The 18,601-nt window shown below is 41.0% G+C and overlaps 1 protein-coding gene across 3 annotated transcripts in view; it reads left to right on the top strand.

Moving 5' to 3' along the window:
• Positions 1–18,601, top strand: part of F13A1 (coagulation factor XIII A chain) — a 167,423-nt gene that overhangs the window by 106,083 nt on the left and 42,739 nt on the right. For all 3 annotated transcript variants that reach the window (XM_078055667.1, XM_036068835.2, XM_036068836.2), the window contains exons 9-10: positions 15,672–15,775; positions 17,126–17,214. In XM_078055667.1, coding sequence (XP_077911793.1) covers positions 15,672–15,775; positions 17,126–17,214 — 193 coding nt within the window. The remainder of the gene's footprint in view (positions 1–15,671; positions 15,776–17,125; positions 17,215–18,601) is intronic.

Genomic DNA, 18,601 nt, shown 5'->3' with positions numbered 1-18,601 from the left:
GAGCCACCCAGGCGCCCAGATTGTTCTCTTTTTTTAAAGATTTATTTATTTATTTTAGAGAAAGAGGGAGAGAAAGAGAGTGCACAAGTTGGGGGAGGGGCAGAGAGAGAGAGAATCTTAAGCAGACTCCCTGCTGAGCATGGAGCCTCACCTGGGGCTCGATCTCACAACCCTGAGATCACGACCTGAGCCAAAATCCAGAGTCAGATGTTCAACTGAGTGAGCCACCCAGGTGCCCTCGGGATTGCTCTTTGAATGTAAAGATGTGGTTCTCCGTGATTTGTGACCTCATCTTTCAAACAGAGATAGGAATGGGAGTAAAGTTGAAATTGTCACTAATACCAAGCACATCATTCTTTCATTGCCCTGAGCAGCTACACCACAAGCTGGCTACAGGGGGTTTAAGATCCCAAAGAAATTTCCTATGTCCATGGGACCCACTCAGTCCAAAACAATATTCTAAAAAGAGGGGAAAAAACCCAAACGTAAGGGATATTTATGAAGGTCTGTGTGGGGGAAATTGCCAGGCTCTGAACTAGTTGGAATATCCAAGCCAAAACTGTGTCACCTAAGGTTGTTCTTTATAAGTAATAAAGTGGAAAGACTGTCAGTTGTAAAAGCATCCAAATGGGGATGGGAAGAAGTTACGAGCTCATTTGAAGAGAAATTAAAAGTTAGAAGTGCCTTAACTCCCCCGTGTTACAGGAATGGATCACAGTGGTAGGAGCAGTATTAACTTGCCAGGACTGGTAAACATGCTCATTGGAGGATGTGGAAAGAAGGAAATCGGGGAACTAGTAGCAGAGTGGTACTATGAATAAAAAATAGTGCAGTTCATTTGAAGGGAATGAGCTGAGCAATGGTAAGCAAGAGAGTACAGGCAAGACAAAACCTCACCTCTGTAAATTGAACAGCAATTTAAAGCATCATTTCAGCCCTTGGAATTACAGTACAGCAGCCCAGCATGTATATGGAATAACAAAAACAGACCAAAATAGCTGCCCCAAAAGCCTGTTGTGACAGTAGAAAATAGCAAAATGAGAATTATTTGGTATTCTGTTCTGTGCACCTTTCCTTACACACACACGCGCGCGCGCGCACCCGTACACACATGCTTAATGCCTTGCTAGCCAACTGCAGTTTGAAATTATTCCTCCCTGTTCCTTGATCTAAATGCTTCCACCATGAATCCCCATGGGCACCCTAACAAATAACCCCACGAAGCCCTAAACAAAATTGATAGCAAATTGTGAAGCTGATAGATCTTGCTCTTGGTAACGCTCTCATCTTTCGGCTTCCTACTCTGAATTCCTTTCCCTGTCCCTGTGAACTTCCACTCCCTCATTACCTTCCACAAATGTCCCATCACCCTGGGACTATGTTCCCTGGTCTGGGGGCCTCACCCATGCTCCACCACCAGACCATTGCCCTGGGCTCTTATTCCCTCCCCTTGTTTGGCTCATGGTGGGTTTACAACATATGGTGACTGCCGTCTCACTAACTGGCTGATGTGAACTCAATTTGGGACACGTCTGACCATGGAACACAAAGATTAAAGGGCTCAGTCAGGTCTGAGTCCAAAGCCTGGCTCTGCCACTGACCAGCTGTGTGACCTTAGACAAGGCACCACCTCTCTGTGCCTCTTTCCTTCTCTTAAAGTAGAGATGACAGAATTTCCTATTTCACTCAGCCCAGAGCAGAGCATAACAGGTGCCTAATGAATGTTAGCTGTCATTATTGCCTTCATTATTAGTCACACAGCTGGAATTTCTTGGAGACAATATGTTGCCATCAACCTAAGCACATTGAAGCAGTCAGAAAAAAAGAGGGGTGTCCCACGTCCTAAGATGACTGTGCCATTTCTGTACCTTTGGGGTATTTTTAAAACAAAAGCAGAAGTTTATGTCTCCCCCCACGCACACACACCCCAGTGCAAACACTAGTGGACCCTACAAACTATAGAAGTTCCGTAAAACCAAAAGAATCTCTAGGGCCCTCCCTGATTGAGAAAGCCAGTGGGGACTTTCCCTGGATACATCAATCAGTACATGATCACCACAGCCACACCGCCACACAAGCTCTGGCTTTGACGGTTACTTGCTGTGTGACCTCGAGAAAATGACTTCACTTCTCTGAGCTTTGGTTTCTTCATCAGTAGAATGAGGGTAACCATTTCCTGATGGGTAGCTGTGACATTTAAATGAGGTAATACAGGTAAAGGACTTACCATAGTGCTAGGCCCAGAGGGAGTGCTCCTCGGTGCCTGCTAATGAGATTAGTAATAGCCAGGGGTGAGAAGCAGGAGGGGCCTGAGCTATAGCTTGGTGAGCAAGCAGGGGGCAGGGCAAAAGGCTAGAGGCTGAGGTGAGGGCAGGGAGGATTTGGTGGGCATCAGCTGACCATTGAGAAACCAGCACGGCATGGCTGACAACACATGGCCTAACGAATTTCCTAGCAGGGGTCTCAGGAGCAAGTGGCCTCCCCCAAGCCCCCAGACTCAATTCCTTCCACAGGCTCCAGTTGGACAAACTCACCCCAACTCCCTCCTGGTTTGTGCATGGCTCTTGCCTTCCCCGCCCTGCCCCCTCCTCTCTTCCTCCTCTCTTTCTAAAGGCAACCATGAGAATGACTTCTTGCTTTCTCTGTCTTGTACCTCTCCCATCTCTTTAACACTGAGGTATCCTGATGGTACACAGTTTGTGGTGAATTAATTTGTCCAGCTGGGTCTCCATGACCGTGACCGAAGGCATCCTCTTCGGCCAGGTCCAGCGTGGCCCAAGCAGAAGTAAGCCAGTACAAAGGGTTCAGAGAGCCAGCACAAGAATGCTTTCAAGGGCATACTATGCGTGGCCCTCCCCAAGGCCATGGGGGGCGGGGGCGCAAAGCATGGATTTCAGCCCATGCTCTGACTCTTCTCCCTTTAGCACCAAAGACCATGGAGGGCTGACTGCTTATGTCCCTGCTTCCTGGTTTGGCACCTCAGGTCCCTCCATGGTGGATTTCCCCTCTGAGAGTGCCTCACCTCACAGGGAGCGGCAATTTTGCAGAGTGGACACACTGTGGATGCCCACAGAGGGAAGAGGCTGCTTCTTAGAGATTCAGGAGAGGGAGGGGCCAAGGAACCTTAGAAGGGCACAGCTGGGCAGAGTAATTGGACCTCACTGTAGCAAATGAAATTCTGAGTGGACCAACGCAAGGTAACATATCCTGGAAGGAGCAATTTAAGCCGCCTGTCCCCTGTGTGCCGATGGGTTTTGAATTATGTGTAACCTCTGGAGGAAGGCAACTATGAATCACTGCAGACAGTTTAATGAAGATGCTTGCACAATGTTTAGCTGCAGTGCAAACAGTGAATAGGGAGATGAAGGTTCATTGAGGAGGGAGAACACGGCTCACTCCGTGGGCACGGGGTAAAGTGATGGTTTGGCCTCACCTTGCAAGAAAGAGCTCAGTTTGATCACCTCATTATATGACTATCACAGTGGAAATGGAAACAATTTCAAAAGAAAGGGATGGTGGCACTTATTAGTGTCATGGAGGTATTTCAGTGAAAGGCTCTTCTCCTTCTAAATGAAAGCATTATCCTGTGTCATTTTTGCTGGAGAGGATGTAGTCAGATTTGATGATTCTGGGCTGAAAGAACTATGCCCACCTCTTGGCTGGCCCCCACCAGACTGCAGCCCCCATGGGGGAGAGCAATGTCTGATCTAATTTGTTTTTGTTTGTTTTGCCAGCATGTAACAGGGTGCAGGGCATAGAGCAAGGACTTAATAAATGGAATTGGTTGGAAAAAATTTTTGATGCTCATTTAACTGAATAAATGTCATTTAATTCATTCAACAAACACTATTGTGCACTATTATGTCCAAATACCAGATTCTAAGGATTCAGAAAGAAATAAGAGTCACATCCCTTGAGGAGCTAGTTCGTGGGTGAGTCAATCACATATAGAACTCTATAAAAAATATAAGGTAGGTTGTAATATGAGCCAGGAGGCATGGAGATGAGGGGAAGGGGCTGCCATCCTAAGCCCAGGGGAGCAAAGGGAAAGCCTGTTCACATGGGAAGTGGCCATGGACTCAAAGCCATTATCCCCCCTGCAATCTTCTGGTTGTGCTGTTCACAGATGGAATGCCCAGGAAGTGACCTTAGCCCACAGATGAAACTCAGGGGTATGTCTATAAAAGTCAAAAGCCCTGAGATGAGACAACCTGAGAGAGAGCAATCTGCTTCAAGGACCCAGCAGGAAGGAATGAAAGCTCATACAGAGTTAGCCTCTATTCTTATGACCACGGTTGTTGAATGTCAAAACTCGTTCTAACTCACCTTCCAGCCCCTTGTCACTCCTGCCTTTATATAAAGAACTCCTGGCTCTTTGCCCACCTTCCTGAAGGAGCTAATGCCCCCAGGCTGTGCATTCAATGAGGAGCAGATGGAGTTAATACTCTTTAGGGGTGGGGATGCATCCTTCCGTCCTTCCTTCCCGTCCTCCACCTATCACCACCTCTCCTACTTCTCTACCTTCTAGGCACTGTCTAACCCTGAGTCCTTTAAGACAAACCCACCCCTCACTCTTAGTTTTAGAGGGTCCAACAGCCAACAGTGCTCCAGATTTCCTCTTGGAGCCAACAGCTTTTGAGACCCCGTGACTCCTTTTTGTCCAGCTTCTAAGCCCCTCACTCGTATGTGCTGCCCATGCACTCAGGATATGAAGAGAAGTGGGCTGAACACACGTGTGTACACCCAGGCCCATAGCTGACCGGTCAGCCTCTCAAGTTCCAGTTGATTAGCCAAATGGCAGGTGTAGAAAACATCGTAACTCAGAGTTTTAAACAGTTTATATGATATCAAAGATAATTGTGAAAACCATGAGTACCGCAACAATTAGCAAGTCTTTTATTTCCTTTTATTGCCTTTTCATTTGAAATTAAGTAGAGTTGAAATTAAACTGGCTTTTACAATTTTAATTTTTTTTAAATAATTGTGAACTAGCAAATTTGTATTTCTTGGTTTCAACTCAATGTTGCAACGATCTAAAAATTAGTCAGTGATCCACGTGGAAAGTAATCACAATTTTATTTTGTTTTTCCCCAGGGCATCATGGAAAAACACCAAATCAAGTCAAACTATTCTTGTAATTTTGCCCTCCCTCTCTCTCTCCATGGTGCAAGACAATATGATTAGCTCTGCCACTGATTAGCTGGGTCACTTTGGGCAAGTGGCTTGATTTCTCTGGACCTTAATTTTCTCTTATATAAATGTATGAGTTTGGTCTTAATGAGCTCCCCAAAATTTTTTAATAAATTTCACTCTTCTTCCAACAAGGCCTTTCCTCCCATATGCAGCAGGTTCTACCCCTCGCTCTGTGTGAAGACCTGCTCACCTGCACAGGGCCAGCTAGGATCCGCCCACTCACATATAGGTGCTGCTTTGCAAATTGACTTCACATCAGCTCCCAAGAGAAGAAAAACAAAAAACAAAACAAAAATCAAACACACACCACAGAAAAATTTTGTAGTTGTAATTTCTGGCCTCAGTGGATCTGGTTCTTTAAAAAAAAAAAAAACCCAACTTCCTTCAGTACTTGTTGGAAAGAGTACAGTTGTTATTGTTTTATTTTTTTCACTCCAAATGCAAAAAACTCTGCTGCAGTGGGTAGCATTGAATCTATAAATAAAGCTCTTTTGAAGCAAGTTTTAGAATGGAAATTAAACAGCCTTCACACCTAGGGGCCAGCACTGGGTATAATACTGATCCCAATTCTCATTGCAGTCTCTGCACTTGGCATAGAGGTTTGACCATTGTAGGCGTGTTTTTGAAATTTAGATCGATCTATCTTGTACCTTGCTATAGATGCTCAGTGTGTTCCAACTAGTTAGACCTTCATGGTGTTAAGTTATATTAAATTTTAATTCCTGTATGTGCAAAAAAGAATTATACAAAAATGAATTCCAAATATAAAGGTAGAGAAAATTTTCTGAATATGAACCAAACTGCTTAAAGATGTTTAAGGGTTTGTAAAATTAACCGGTGATGCATCTAGGTTACCAGTTCTGAACATCTACCAAAGATATTTCTTTTCAAGTATAGATTATCTTGTTAACTGCATTACTGTCAGCCAAATTGTTTTTGAGGAAATCCCCTAGAACAAGATCACGAGCTCTGTCACTAGAGAACTAAGAATATACACTCTGAATCTATACCAGAGTCTTAAAGAAAGGATGGAAAAAGTTATTTTCCACCTCCAAAGAATCAAAATAGCTCATGCTTATGGAATGCTTTCATTGTGCCAGGTCCTGATCTAAGTGGGTGGCATGTAGTAACTCATTTAACCTTTTTAACAACTTTTTAGGATACTTGGTATTGTTGTCCTCATTTATAGATGAAGAAACTGAGGCACACAGTAACCTAACCACAGTCACCAGTCAATAAGTGGCAGAGCCTGAATTACAAACCCAAGAGGGGTTGACCCTAGAGCCCACTTTTTTTTATAACACCTTTATTGAAATATAACGCACATATCAGTAATTATAAAATTGTGTTGCTGGGCTTGTAATGTAGAAAGATGCAATCTGAATTAATAGCACAAAGGACAGGGGAAACGGAACAAAGTTTTTGCATGCAGTTGAAAATAAATTGCTATTAATCTGAACTAGAGTTCTCAGTTAGAATCTTATGATCCCCAGAGAAACCACTAAGGAAAAACTGAAAAATACATAGTAAAAAGAAACAGAAAAGAATTAAAATGTATATTGGAAAACATCTTTTTACAAAGAGTAAGGAAGTAATGAGGAATAGAGGAAGAACAAAACATAATACGTATAACAAGGAATTTACAAAATGGCAGATGTAAATCCTACTTATCAGTAATTGGATTAAATGTTAATGGATCAAATATTAAGATTTGTTTTATGGCCTAACATATGGTCTATTCCAAAGAATGTTCCATTTCCCCTTGAGAGATGTATATTTTGTTGTTGTTGGGTGAGATATTTTATAGACATCCATTAGGTCTGGTTGGTTTATTGTGTTGTTCTAGTCTTCTATTTCCTTGCTAATCTTCTACCTGCTTGTTCTGTCTGTTATTGAAAGTGCAGTATTGAAGTCTCCAACTTTTATTTGTTAAATTATTTTTGTTTTGTTTGTTTGTTTATTTTTATTGAGGTATAATTGACATATTATATTAGTCTCAGGTGTGCAATATAATGATTATTTGTGTATATTGCAAAATGATCACCACAGTAAGTCTAGCTAATATTTGTTGCCATACATAGTTACAAAATGTGTGTGTGTGTGTGTGTGTGTGTGTGTGTGTGTGTGTGTGTGTGATGAGGACTTTTAAGATCTCACCTACCAACTTTCAAATAACTGGAAATTTGTACCTTTTGACCCCCTTCACCCATTTTGCTTACCCCCTACTCCCCACCTCTGGTTGAATTGTTAAATTGACTATTTTTCCCTTCAATTTTGTCAGTTTTGCATTTTGTGTATTTTGGGGCCCTCTTATTAGATGCAGATATGTTAATGATTGTTGTTTTCCTAATATCATTACCCTTTCATCATTATAAAATGTGCTTCTGGGTGATGTACTATACCTTGGCTAATTGAATTTAAATTTTAAAAAATGTCCTTCTTTTTCTCTAGTAACAATATTTGTCATAAGTCTATTTTGTCTGATATAAATATAGAGCTCCAGTTATCTTTTGGTTCTATTTGCACAGTTTGTTTTCCACCTTTTTACTTTCAACCTATTTGCATCTTTGAATATAAAGTGTATCTCTTAGATACAACATACAGTTTTGTTATCCATCTTGCCAATCTCTGCCTTTTGATTTTAGTGCTTAGTCTACTAATATTTAAGGTAATTACTGATAAATAGGGTTTATAGCTGCAATTTTGCTATTTCCTTTCTATATGCATTATGTCTTTTTTCTTCCCCATCCCTCCATTACTTTCTTACTTTGTATAAAAAGATATTTTGTAGTATACTATTTTAATTCTTTTTCTGTTTCTTTGACAATATATTTTTTAGGTTTTTCCTTAGTAGTTTCCCTGGGGACTACAATTTAAAACCATCATTTGAAACAACTTAGTTCATATTAATACCAATTAATTTCAATAGCATACAAAAACGTTGTCCCATTCCCCTTACCTTTTGTTCTGTTATTGTAATACAGATTGCATCTTTCTACATTATAAGCACATCAACACAATTTTATAATTACTGCTTTATGAAGTTGTCTTTAAAATCAGAGGGGGAAAGAACTCAAACAAATATACATTTATACTCTTTTGCCTATTTCTCTATGTAAGTTACCTTTGCTTCTTTTTTGAAGGGTAGTTTTTGCTAGATATACAGTTCTTATTTAACTTTTCCTTTCAGCAATTTGAATATATCATCCCACTGGATTCTAGCTTCCATGGTTTCTGACGAGTAGTCAGTTTTAATCCTATTGATGAACTCCTGTACATAATGAATCACTTTTCTCATACTGTATTCAAAATTCTCTATTTTCAGCTTTTGACAGTTTGACTCTGAGGTATTTAGGTGTATATATCTCTCTTTGAGTTTATCCTTTTTGAAATTTAACTTCTCAGATGTATATATCAATGTCTCATCAAATTTGGAAAGTTTTTAGCTATTATTTTTTTCAAATATTCTTTCTGCTCCTTTCTCTCTTTCCTTTCCTTCAGGGACCTTCACTATGAGTATGTTGGTACTCTTGATGGTATCCCACATGTCTCTGGGGCTCTGTTCATTTTTCTTCATATTTTTTTCATTTCAATTTACTTATCTTCAAGTTCACTAATTCTTTCTTCTTTGTGTCTACTCCAATCTGCTTTTGAGACCCACTAGTTAATTTTTGAATTTTTCATTCTAGTTATTGTATATTTCAACTCCAGAATTTCTGTTTGATTCCTTTTCATAATTGTTATCTTTTCATTGATATCTTCTGTTTGATTAAATATTACTCAGATAGTTTTCTTTAGTTATTTGAACATGTTTATTATACCTGATTTAAAAATCTTTGTCTAGTAAACCAATGTCTTGGCTTCCTTAGTGACAGTTTCTCTTGACTGTTTCTCTTCTCTGTCTTAGCCATTTTCTTGTGCCACAATTAAAAAGTAAAACAGATAATGAAAAGAGGGGAAGCTATCAAAAGAAGAGAAAAAAGTAAAATTAAAAAAATCATTGTAATAAGGCTGCTATAAAATGCTCTTAATAAATATTCAAGAAATCAGTACCTGGAAGCTTAAGAAGAGAGTGGAAAGGCTCAGGACTAAGGAAAGACACACTCCCAGAAAACTTTGTAAATGGAAACAAGCTTCTTAGGTACTATGGTACAGTATATGTAGTTGAATACATCTGGGCTGGCATTTATCCAGTATGTACAGGTAGGAACATACAGCATTTATTTAGACTGAGTGTCCTTTCTGATTGGTTGCGATTTCCAGTTGGTTCATGTCTGTGTCTGAGCAGTTACTAATTATTTTGATTATCACCTCTTCTATAAATACACCTCATAGTTTCATTTTGGGAGTAATATCCATCCCCACCCCCACCCCCAACTTCAAACCCCCTGATTGGGGTCTCTCATACTACAGAAGACTGTGCTTAAACTGATTTCACAATTAGCATTGGAGGACTCCTTCCCTGCAAAGGACAAGCAAAAACAAATACCTTCATTACTTCTCTTTTTTTCTTGGTGGGCAGTTGGTTTCTACAGAAGGGTTGTCTGAGTCTCCACCTGATTGGACCTCCAACCCTTGACTGATGACCCCAGAGAGACTTTAAATGCCCCTTCCTGGTTTCAGCATTCCAACAGTTCCTAACAATGAACAGCTGCATTCTGAAGTAGTGTAGTGTTCCCAGCTCCCAGCTCCCAGCTCCATAAAAGATTGCTCCAGCATGCCTCCCTTTCTCTGAATAATTCCTTTTCATTGTTTTGCTTCATTACCCTTCCTAATTGACAAGTTTTTTCTTGGTCCAAGCTTTCATTTCCACTTTGGAATGTCTTGCTAGAAAAGCCTCAGAATCTACCAACTTGCCTCCACTTCTTTCAACAACTCCCATACCACCCCATGCCCACCACCACCGGAATGGCCAAAGCGGAACAATTTCAGGGTGTGCTGTCATTTTTGTCACCAATAGCATTGCCTGTATTAAAAGTATATCAAAACAGCCTGGGAAGTGGGGCTGCGCCCATCTGCCACAAACACACAATTTGCAAGATAGCTAAGTACCTTTCTTCCACCCCCTACCATTTTTAAAATAAAAGAATTCAAAGATTTGTTTACACTTGAAGTTGGTCCAACACATCTCCTTGAGGGCTTTCACTCAATCTTATTTGTGTTTCCCCTTGAGCCATAATAAAGCTGCAGAAACAGGGTTACAAGCCCAAATCTCTTTGTTCCCTCGTAGGAAATCGTTCCTGGACAAATTGCAAATGAGATGACCCTGTGGAGGATTTAAGCAGTTAGCCAAGTTTAAGGCAGTAAAGGACTCCTTGCTTATATTATCCACTTTATTGTCTTTGAACATCTAGCATGCAGAGCCCCAAAGCCCATTTTGATCGCAGCTGTGTTCTCTGTCCACTTCTCCATCATCCCACAGGCCCTTGCAACTCCAGATGTGACCTTATCCAGTGGTTAAAACCAGGGCAGATTTTTAACTGTGCTCTATTTTCTTTTAATAAAAAATAGTTCACTTATCTGGGGGGTGGGTAGAAATTAGTGCATGCTTATTATAAAATTTTCAAACATTGCTGAAAAAAAATACAAAAGTCAGAGTCATCCATCTTCTAACTCCTCAGAACATTTCCAACATCTTCTTAAGTATCCTTTCATATGTCTCTTTGCTATTGTACTCATTTTTATTGCTGCATAACACATTACCAAAAACTTAGCAACCTAAAACTATTATCAGTTTCTCTGGATCAGGAGTTTGGGCACAGGTTAACTGGGTCCTCTGCTCAGGGTCTCAAATAATGGCAATCAAAATGTTAGCTGAGGCTGTGGTCCCATCTGATGTTCAGGGCTCTCTTTCAAACTCATTTAGGTTCTTGCAAGGATTCAGTTCCTTGCAGCTGTAGAACTCATGGAAGCTTCCATCTTTTACAGGGCCAGTAGGAGGATATCTCTGCTGCTTCCAATCTCTAGCTTGCTCTGCCTAACCTCTAGACCCAGATTTAAAGGACTCACCTGGTTAGATCAGGCCCACCTTGCTATCTCCCTTTTAATTAACTCAGAGTCCACAGGTTAATTATCTTAATTACATGTGCAAAATCCTCTTTGCCATGTAAAGTAACATAATCACAGGAGTTATATACCATCATATTCATAGATTTCACCCACATTCAAGGGGAGGAAATTATACAATTTAGAATTCTGCCTTCCACACTTATCTACATACACAATGAACACATACACTGTGTTGTATGTGTTATTATTAAATAATGTGTTAATATTAAAACTTAATATTCCATAAGCATATTTCCTGCCTAATAAATGTAGATCTGCATTTTTATGGCTGAATAATGTTCTGTTTTGTGTTTCAAAACAATCACGTATTGGACAGTTTCTGATTTTTCCTTCTTGTAAATTATGCAAGGATGAACATTCTGAAGTACCTGTCTTTGCATGTGTGTGATTATTTGCTACACATAAGTTCTAAGGAAAGGGTTTAACCAAAGGATAAACCAAACCAATGCTGTGACATTCTCTGAAGGTCCCTCAGCAATGCATGGTGTTATTTTTCTAGGGAGGCTCTGCCTTTGGTGAAGATTCTGCAGATCCTTTGCACCAGTTCTGCTGAGTTATTAGCATCCTTGAAAGGAGTTCTAGAAATCACTAGCTGTCACTGCAGAAAACCTACAAAAAGTAACATAAAGCAAAGACGTGTTCTTCACTTGTCATTCCATCGTTATTCTCCCTCAAAGTTATTTTCAACTTGATTAAATAACTCTCAATGAAATGGGGGCTTTATTTTAATTTCTACACTGCTTCTTTAGAAAGAAGCAACAAGAAAACTAGATCACTTTGAAGGTTTCTAACTTTTCTTTTACCTTTAAAGTGACACTGTACATTTTGATCGTATAGGGGGAAGTCAAGTTTCAAATGAAGGCTCTGAGAAAATATAAAACCATGAATCTTAATAACAAACAAACAAACAAAAGTTTAATTACACCTGCCTTGGAGATGTCCTACACTTGCTAGGAGTTGTCCTTGCCTTTCAATCAAGCAATACTTTCTGAGCACTTCCTAAGGCCTAACTCTAGCACTGGGAATGTGATCATGAACAAGACAGAGCCCCAGAAGTGAATCACTCCCTCGACGAATGCATAATAAAATTACAAGATGAAAACAGAAAGACTATGACAGATCTAGATAAAGAAACTTTAAAGTAACCTTTCAGGAAGCATATATATTCCCCAATCTGCAGACAACCTTGTGGTAAATGGAATTCAGAAATGTCTGTAAATATTAAACCCCTTTCACAGGGGACCTTGAAATCAAAGACAAGCATGTGTACCCAGAAATACTTAACATCCAGACAAAAGGGAACCCTCATGGCATGAGTGGTCCAGGACACATTTTCCCTGGCCATTCGTGAGCAGAGAGAATGGCATGATTAAAAAAAAAAAAAAAATCTATGGCTTTGGAGGTAGCATCCTCCCACTCTGTTCACGACGAGCCTGGGAGCCCAGCCATTGGCTTTCTACCCATTGACTAAGGCCCAACCCCAAACTCAGTTCTCTGAGATCTGAAATACAAAGCTTGTTTATCTTGTTCAAGGCTAACCCTGTCCAGGATATTTGATTTTAAATAAGGAGGTTCTGGCACCTATTAATCTAGGGTGGTGGTGTAACAGTGAAATCCTAGCTAGAGCTAGGATTGCTAAACACAGGTTGCCTACATGGATTGTGTAGGAAGCAGGACTATGTCCATTTGGATTGCAAATGTTTCCTTGCCGTTTTCCTGGGTCTCCCTGCCTAATGATGTAACTTTCACTGTTCTGGAGGGAGGCTAACCGTCATGTTTAAACTCACAGTGACCTTCTTTCCAGCTTCAGAGGAAAGATACAGGCTCTCAAGTGGGAACCAACCTCATGTTCCTGTCCAACACCTCCACACCTTGACCCTGATCTACACCTACACTTCCCTGTCCCTGCAAACAGTGCCTCGCTCCCCACACCCAGGAGTGGTGTGGCTGTCAACCTCATCCTCCTGCATTCTTGAGAGTTGAGTGTCCTTTTATTCAATCTCTCTATTCTCTATTCCCACTCCCTGCACTGGTTCTTCCTCTGTAAGCATAACAATCTCTCCTAATGTGAAATTAATCAAAACACTCTTGCCTGCGTTGCATTACCTTCTAGCCATGGCCCTATCTTCTTTTTTTTCCCTTCACAACCTAGATCACTCTGAGGAGAAAAACCTACACTGCATCCCTCTGTTTCCATGCTCTCCTCATTTGGCTCTGTCCCCATTTTCCTCCACCATCCATGAAGACGCCAGCAACTCATCCAACCCTGACTGTCTCATGGGTATATAAAAACGTCTCTAGGGTTTTGTCTCCTGGGTTTCTCACTGGCTCTCGAGTTCATCACGTCCAAAATTGAACTTGTCAGCCACCCAACACACACCTCCCAACACAAACCGTCTTCTCTTCCTCCTTCATTCAGTCTTGGTAAATGGAACCATCATACTCCCTGGAAACACGAAAGTCTTCCTGCACTCATCCAGCTCTCTCACCTCCACGTGCTATACCTGCTGATGGCTCCTGGACCTCCCCACAGGGGTGGAGGTCAACTCAGCTCCTTGGCCCATCCTGCCTCCCCACCCAACTTCCACAAAGACAGATTTGCAAATTTAACTTGCCCAAGAATAGAGCTCAATCATTTGATTTGGGATAAAAGGATCTCACAGTCTCATCCTCTCCTACAGCATAGTTCATTGTTTAAGAGCTTGGGCCCTGGAGCTCTATCACTAACCAGCTGTGTGACCTCAGGCAAGATTCTTAACCTCTCTGTGCTTCCCATGCAATCTGGAGATAGTAATAGTACCTTTCTAATACGGTACGGGAACATCATCTGTGCTAATATACATAAAAGTTTTAGAACAGTGCCTGGAACACAGTAAGTGCTGTGCATTTGTCAGTTTTGTGATTCTCTGCCCACCCTCACCTGCCATCCCTCTCCCCCGTGCACACAAATACGCAAGCACGCTGTCCTCACGCCACAACGAACAGCGTGCAGTCCCCCAAACACACCGTGTGGGTTATTTCATGCCTCCACAAATTTGTTCTTACTTCTCTTGTTGACTTTCTAAACCCCCACATTCCTCAGGACTTAGCTCAAGTACTACTTTTGCTGTGAAACTTGTCCTCATTCCCTAAGGGTTTTCCCACTGAGACCCCAGCGTACCCCCAAATGAATTTCCACTGCATCACTTCTATGAATTATTTTAAAAAGTCTGAGACTTACTATTTTTGAGCACTTATCACATGCCAGGCCCTATTTCTAAGTGCTTTACTCCCATCATCTTGTTTAAGCCTCACAGCAAATCTATGAAATGTTTGTAACAATTGGTTTACCTTTTCATCATTCCTCCTAGATCATGAGGGTCTTTGTGGGCATGAACCTATGTATCAGTCATCGCCACATCGCCAGCACCTAGCCTGGTACAAAAAGGGTACATAGTGAAATTAATACCTCCAAATTGAGCCAATCAAAGATGAGCCAAACTTGGAGATGGGAACATGTACGAATTCCTGACATTGAAGGACATTTAGGCAAAGGATGAATGGTAGCTGGATCTGAAATTCATCCATGCTATAAACAAACTGTTATAACTACCTCCCCCCACCGTTAAATCATTATTACTATATGAATATTTTCTATAGTGCAGATGGGTTAGTGTGCTCTCATTGGTTTCTGTACTGTCATATAATTTCAGGTCTTTCCAAGGACATGATAATACAATTCATGATGACATTTTATTCCATGCTCTTGCCTCAAGGGTCATATGCAATGTTCTGAAAAGTTTTGCATGGCCCTCAGGTTGTGGGTTGCCCACCTTTAATAAAGGGTAAAGAGACACTCACACTGATACCCTTTTCTTCTTGTTGGACACCAAATGGAAATTTGCCACAAATTAGAGACAATTATAGTCAGGAGTTAACATTATAGTTTCTATGGCAACAGCCTAAGCCCATAAACACAAGCATTCTATTGCTTAATTGTTACAAGAGATCTGCTTCTTATAAATCGAATATGCATAAATGTAAACATAAATATAAAAGAAATTCAAAGATATGTATTTCAGTTTCAATTAACTTTTCTTTTCTATCCTGTTAGCACATAGTACATTTTGTTTCATTAGGCAGCAGAAGATGGTTAAGAACAAAACTGTTTCATGCGCTGGGTGGCCTTGAAACTGATATTAGCAGGGAAGAGAGATGTCCAGCCACCTGATGCCCCCCAGGGGTGCCAATGAGAATGCATCTGCCCAGAAAACTCAAGTCCAGGATATCTCTCAGGAGTCTCCAATTTGGTTTATTCCATCCCAGCAACTTGTAGATAGCGTACTCACAGGAATTCTGGCCACCTTTTGATTTCTTGGGGCATTGAATGGGATGGGAAGTTTAATCTCACTGGGGTGGTGTTTTCTCAGGAACTACCACTGCTGGAATGAAGCCTGGATGACAAGACCTGATCTTCCCGTTGGATTTGGAGGGTGGCAAGTTGTGGACAGCACCCCCCAAGAAAACAGTGATGGTAAAACTGCATCATCCCTCATGGAACTCGTTTCACTGCGATCTTTATTTTGCTGTGAGGATTGCATTTGATGTGTGGGCAACACTCCCATTGGGAACCAACATCAAAAGTGTGCTTCCTGGGCCCATGTACGGTATTAACAGCCTGTCAATCAGTTTAATTTCATTTCAATGGTCAGTTTTCCCCTGATTATTCTACAACCAGTAAAAAAAAAAAAAAAAGCATAAAACTTAACATATATAATTCATCTACTCTTGCTTTGATAAGCAGTTTTGAAGACAAGAGAAAAAAATATCCTTGTAGGCACTTTTACTAGGCTCTAAAATACACCTCGGCCCTCTATGATGCAGTAGAGAAAATAAAGAACTCAAAAAATAGTTACAGATCATCCTTTAAATTATTGTTTTCCCAGAACCTGATTTCTTTTTATGTTGTGTGATTTCTTCCAAAACCTACGTATGTGGGTATTCATCATCTAACTTGCAGTCTATGCTAAGCAATGAATGGCACCTATGACCGCCCTCAGATTCTTATAGAATCACATCAGAGGCCTCCATTTCTCTTTAATATGATGATAAAAGCCAGTAGCTTTTATTATGTTTACTTCCTCAGGTGTTGATATGAGATACTGACGTGTGTGTATATACCCATATATCCATAAACATTCATAACTTATTCATAAGAGACTCATGCTTTATTTATGCTGGATTTTGAGGGAGAATGTTCAACACTTTCTGGTGTTCTCAATTATGTATCATGAGGAGACGTCAGAAATGACTAATGGCAGTTAATTTCTTATTAACCAGAGATAGCTGGTTAAAATGTAAGGAACTTTGTAAAGGTAATCATGTGCCTACTGACTTCAGGAATGCATGCTGGGCATTGATCAGTGTGTTGTTAATGTCCAAATTCCTCAATTTAATACTTGACGTACATGCATAATGTCCAAAAACAAAACACAAAAATCAAAACAAACAACAACACAACCAGGGGGGACACATTACCATCTCCAACATTCCAGAGACCTGTGTAAATGGATCAATCCTCTGTAAGCAAACAGCTCAGCCTCAGAACAAACATCTGGAGTATGTGTTCTAGGTGGGAGAACAGACAGAGACATAGTGACTGCCCTGTATTCTTCTCATGGCTTCAAATTTTGGTTTGAGGATGCATTTCCAACAAAGCCCTCTTGATTACACACCTTGGTCATTCACCGTCTCTGGCCATGGGAAGCATGTGGGCTTGATCAGTGATGAAGTCGGGAACACTTGCCCCTCCAGAGCCTGTATCTGTATCTGGACAGAAGTGAAGACGACAGACTCATGCTTCCCTTTCCTCTGTGTGTTGCAGGGATGTATCGGTGTGGCCCGGCCTCCGTTCAAGCCATTAAGCACGGCCATATTTGCTTCCAGTTTGACGCACCCTTTGTTTTTGCAGAGGTAAGTAGTAAGCTGGAGAGAAGTGCCGCTTTCTTCCCCAACCTCTTAATACTTGAAAAATAAGACGCCAGGTTGTTACTTCTAAATTTCCCAAGTCCATGGCACATGTTTCACGTCTACAAAGTCAACTAAACATCATTCCAACCTCCAGGCTCTTAATTCTAAATGTAGTTCTTACTTAACATTTTTCTTTCCTTGATGTTTTGAGATTTTCTCCTTGAAAAGCAACTGTGTTACGAACCTTAGTTGAGTTCTTCGCACCCACGAAATAGGTATCAACTGCTCCTGAGAAATTAAGTGACTAAATGAATTCCTCAACTAAAAATTGGTGGAGACAGTCCATGAATTGAAATTTCAGAGCTTACTACTTCACTCTGACACTAACCTAGCAGTTCACGTAAAAACAAAATCCAGACACACCCCAGCCATGGTCTTAGTCTGGGAACTGCAACCCATTTCCTGCCGCTCCAGGCCTTCCTCCATCATCGGGGAGGGAAAGCAGAGCTGCTGAAATAGGGAGGGGAGGGAATGGCAGCTAGAAGGCAGCATACTTCATGGGTTGATGGGAACACTTTTGTAAAGGGTCTGAAATTCTGAAAGATTTGGACGGGGACTAGGAGCAGATGAGGCAGTTAGAGAATACTCCAAGGAGATCTCTAAAAATCAAATTAAATATAAAAGGTATTGGTAAAGGAGAAGGTTGGGGGGCTGGGAGGCTGAGGGCAGGGGGTGGAGAGAAGAGAAATATGTGAGAGGCTGAGAGGCAGGATTTACCCAGAATATAGTTTCACCAACAAACACACTGAAGTAATGTCTGTTGTATACAGAGTTCTTACCATGTAATCACTGTGCCTACCATTTGAGGCTGTTAGCCACCCTTTAAAATCGGTATTATGATTCTTCCCATTTTACAGAAAGGAAAATTGAGGCAGCATGGTTAATAACCTTTCCACATTCATTGAACTAATAAACAGTCATGCTAAGATCTAAAGCCAGGCAGGTACTGAAGCTCATGCCATTAACCACCACACTCTACTACTACTCTGGGATGAATAAATACCTATTATAAATATGTGGCAGGCACTGTCCTGTGGGGAACTTAGAACCCTTACGAAACTAGATTCTTGGGGAGCCTGGGTGGCCCAGTCCGTTAAACCTCTGACTCTTAGTTTTGGGAGATGGAGCCTCTGGACAGGCTCCGCGCTCAACGGGAGTCTGCTTGAGATTCTCTCTCCCTCTGCCCCTCCCCCTCGTGTTCTCACTCTCAAATAAATATATCTTAAAAAAAAAAAAGAAATTAGATTCTTGATGGGAGGTGGCAATACATAGCACATCAAAAGTTAAATAACAGTAGTACAGGAGACTCTGTGGAACTAATTGTCAGATG

This window comes from Halichoerus grypus, chromosome 9 (genome assembly GCF_964656455.1).
Source record: "Halichoerus grypus chromosome 9, mHalGry1.hap1.1, whole genome shotgun sequence".
Lineage (NCBI taxonomy): Eukaryota > Metazoa > Chordata > Mammalia > Carnivora > Phocidae > Halichoerus > Halichoerus grypus.
The sequence above is the reverse complement of the archived record's forward strand: the minus strand, read 5'-3'. Positions and strand labels throughout refer to the sequence as shown.